Source organism: Penaeus monodon, chromosome 34, assembly GCF_015228065.2.
Source record: "Penaeus monodon isolate SGIC_2016 chromosome 34, NSTDA_Pmon_1, whole genome shotgun sequence".
In the NCBI taxonomy this organism is placed as follows: domain Eukaryota; kingdom Metazoa; phylum Arthropoda; class Malacostraca; order Decapoda; family Penaeidae; genus Penaeus; species Penaeus monodon.
In genome coordinates, this window is record NC_051419.1 from 9,062,583 (window position 1) to 9,063,579 (window position 997).

Consider the following 997-nt stretch of genomic DNA (forward strand, 5'->3'; position numbering starts at 1 on the left):
TTTTTCATTTTAGATGAATTAGAGATCTGCATCCTTTTTTATTATACAATTTTCTGTAGTGATTTTTTGAAAGGTCATATTTAAGTGTAATGCAATGCTGTTAAATTTCTTTTTTACTTGATGAGTTATGATGTAACCTTATAGAACACATCAAGCAGTTTCTAAAACCTTAATGCATGCATAATATTTGCTTTATCTCTAATTGCTAGGCTGCAGTCCCAGTGAGTGGACTTGCAGGAATGGAGATTGTATCCCTGAGTATCAGCGTTGTGACAGAACACCTCAGTGCCTTGATCGTTCAGATGAAGAGAACTGCAGACCTGAACCTGGTTTGTTTTCTTTATAATGTGTGTTAGATATTATTAAGGGATTTCAAATATTGAATTTTACAGTAATTAATGACATAGAATAGGCAGATAGAATGCACCAGGTAGAGCCTGACCCCCACCACACTACATCAACTTTTGTCATAGGAGATAATTTTACTTCATTGCAGACTAATGTCATTTTGATTAGTGTTCATTGACCCTAGTCAAGATATCTTGTATTGTTATAATTGCTGAATGTACCAGTTAAGACATGTGCAGGCTAGTACAGTGGTATTATTTGGACTGCCTTTAATTCCAATATCAATATAGATGTCAGTTAGAAGGAAGCATCTATTATTTTAATGCTTCAATATCTGTTGCTTAGTTAAAGGTTGTCTCCTACACAAGTCCTACAAGTGTAAGGGTTTGGGGGAAGGTTTTATGTAGCATCATCCAGATGGAAATAACTATGTAAATCAAAAGATGTGTGATAAATTTCATTATTTACTTAAAAGACAGTTATTTTTATTTATGGATGCACATATGAATGGAGGTCACTGTGACAAATATGGAAAAGAAGAGAATAGACATTAATAACTTCATATAGGAAGAGTGTAGCTGATGCATTTCATTTAACTCGTCATCATAATTATATGTAATTCAGCTGAAATGCATCAGTTATATCTCTT

The 997-nt window shown here is 33.3% G+C and overlaps 1 protein-coding gene across 1 annotated transcript in view; it reads left to right on the forward strand.

Annotated features, from left to right (window-relative positions):
* LOC119594807 (basement membrane-specific heparan sulfate proteoglycan core protein-like) overlaps positions 1-997 on the forward strand; it is a gene marked incomplete at its 5' end in the record, with an annotated part of 219,836 nt that overhangs the window by 93,757 nt on the left and 125,082 nt on the right. Inside the window, 1 exon segment of the mRNA XM_037943897.1 lies at positions 210-329. Within this exon segment, the coding sequence (XP_037799825.1) occupies positions 210-329 (120 nt within the window).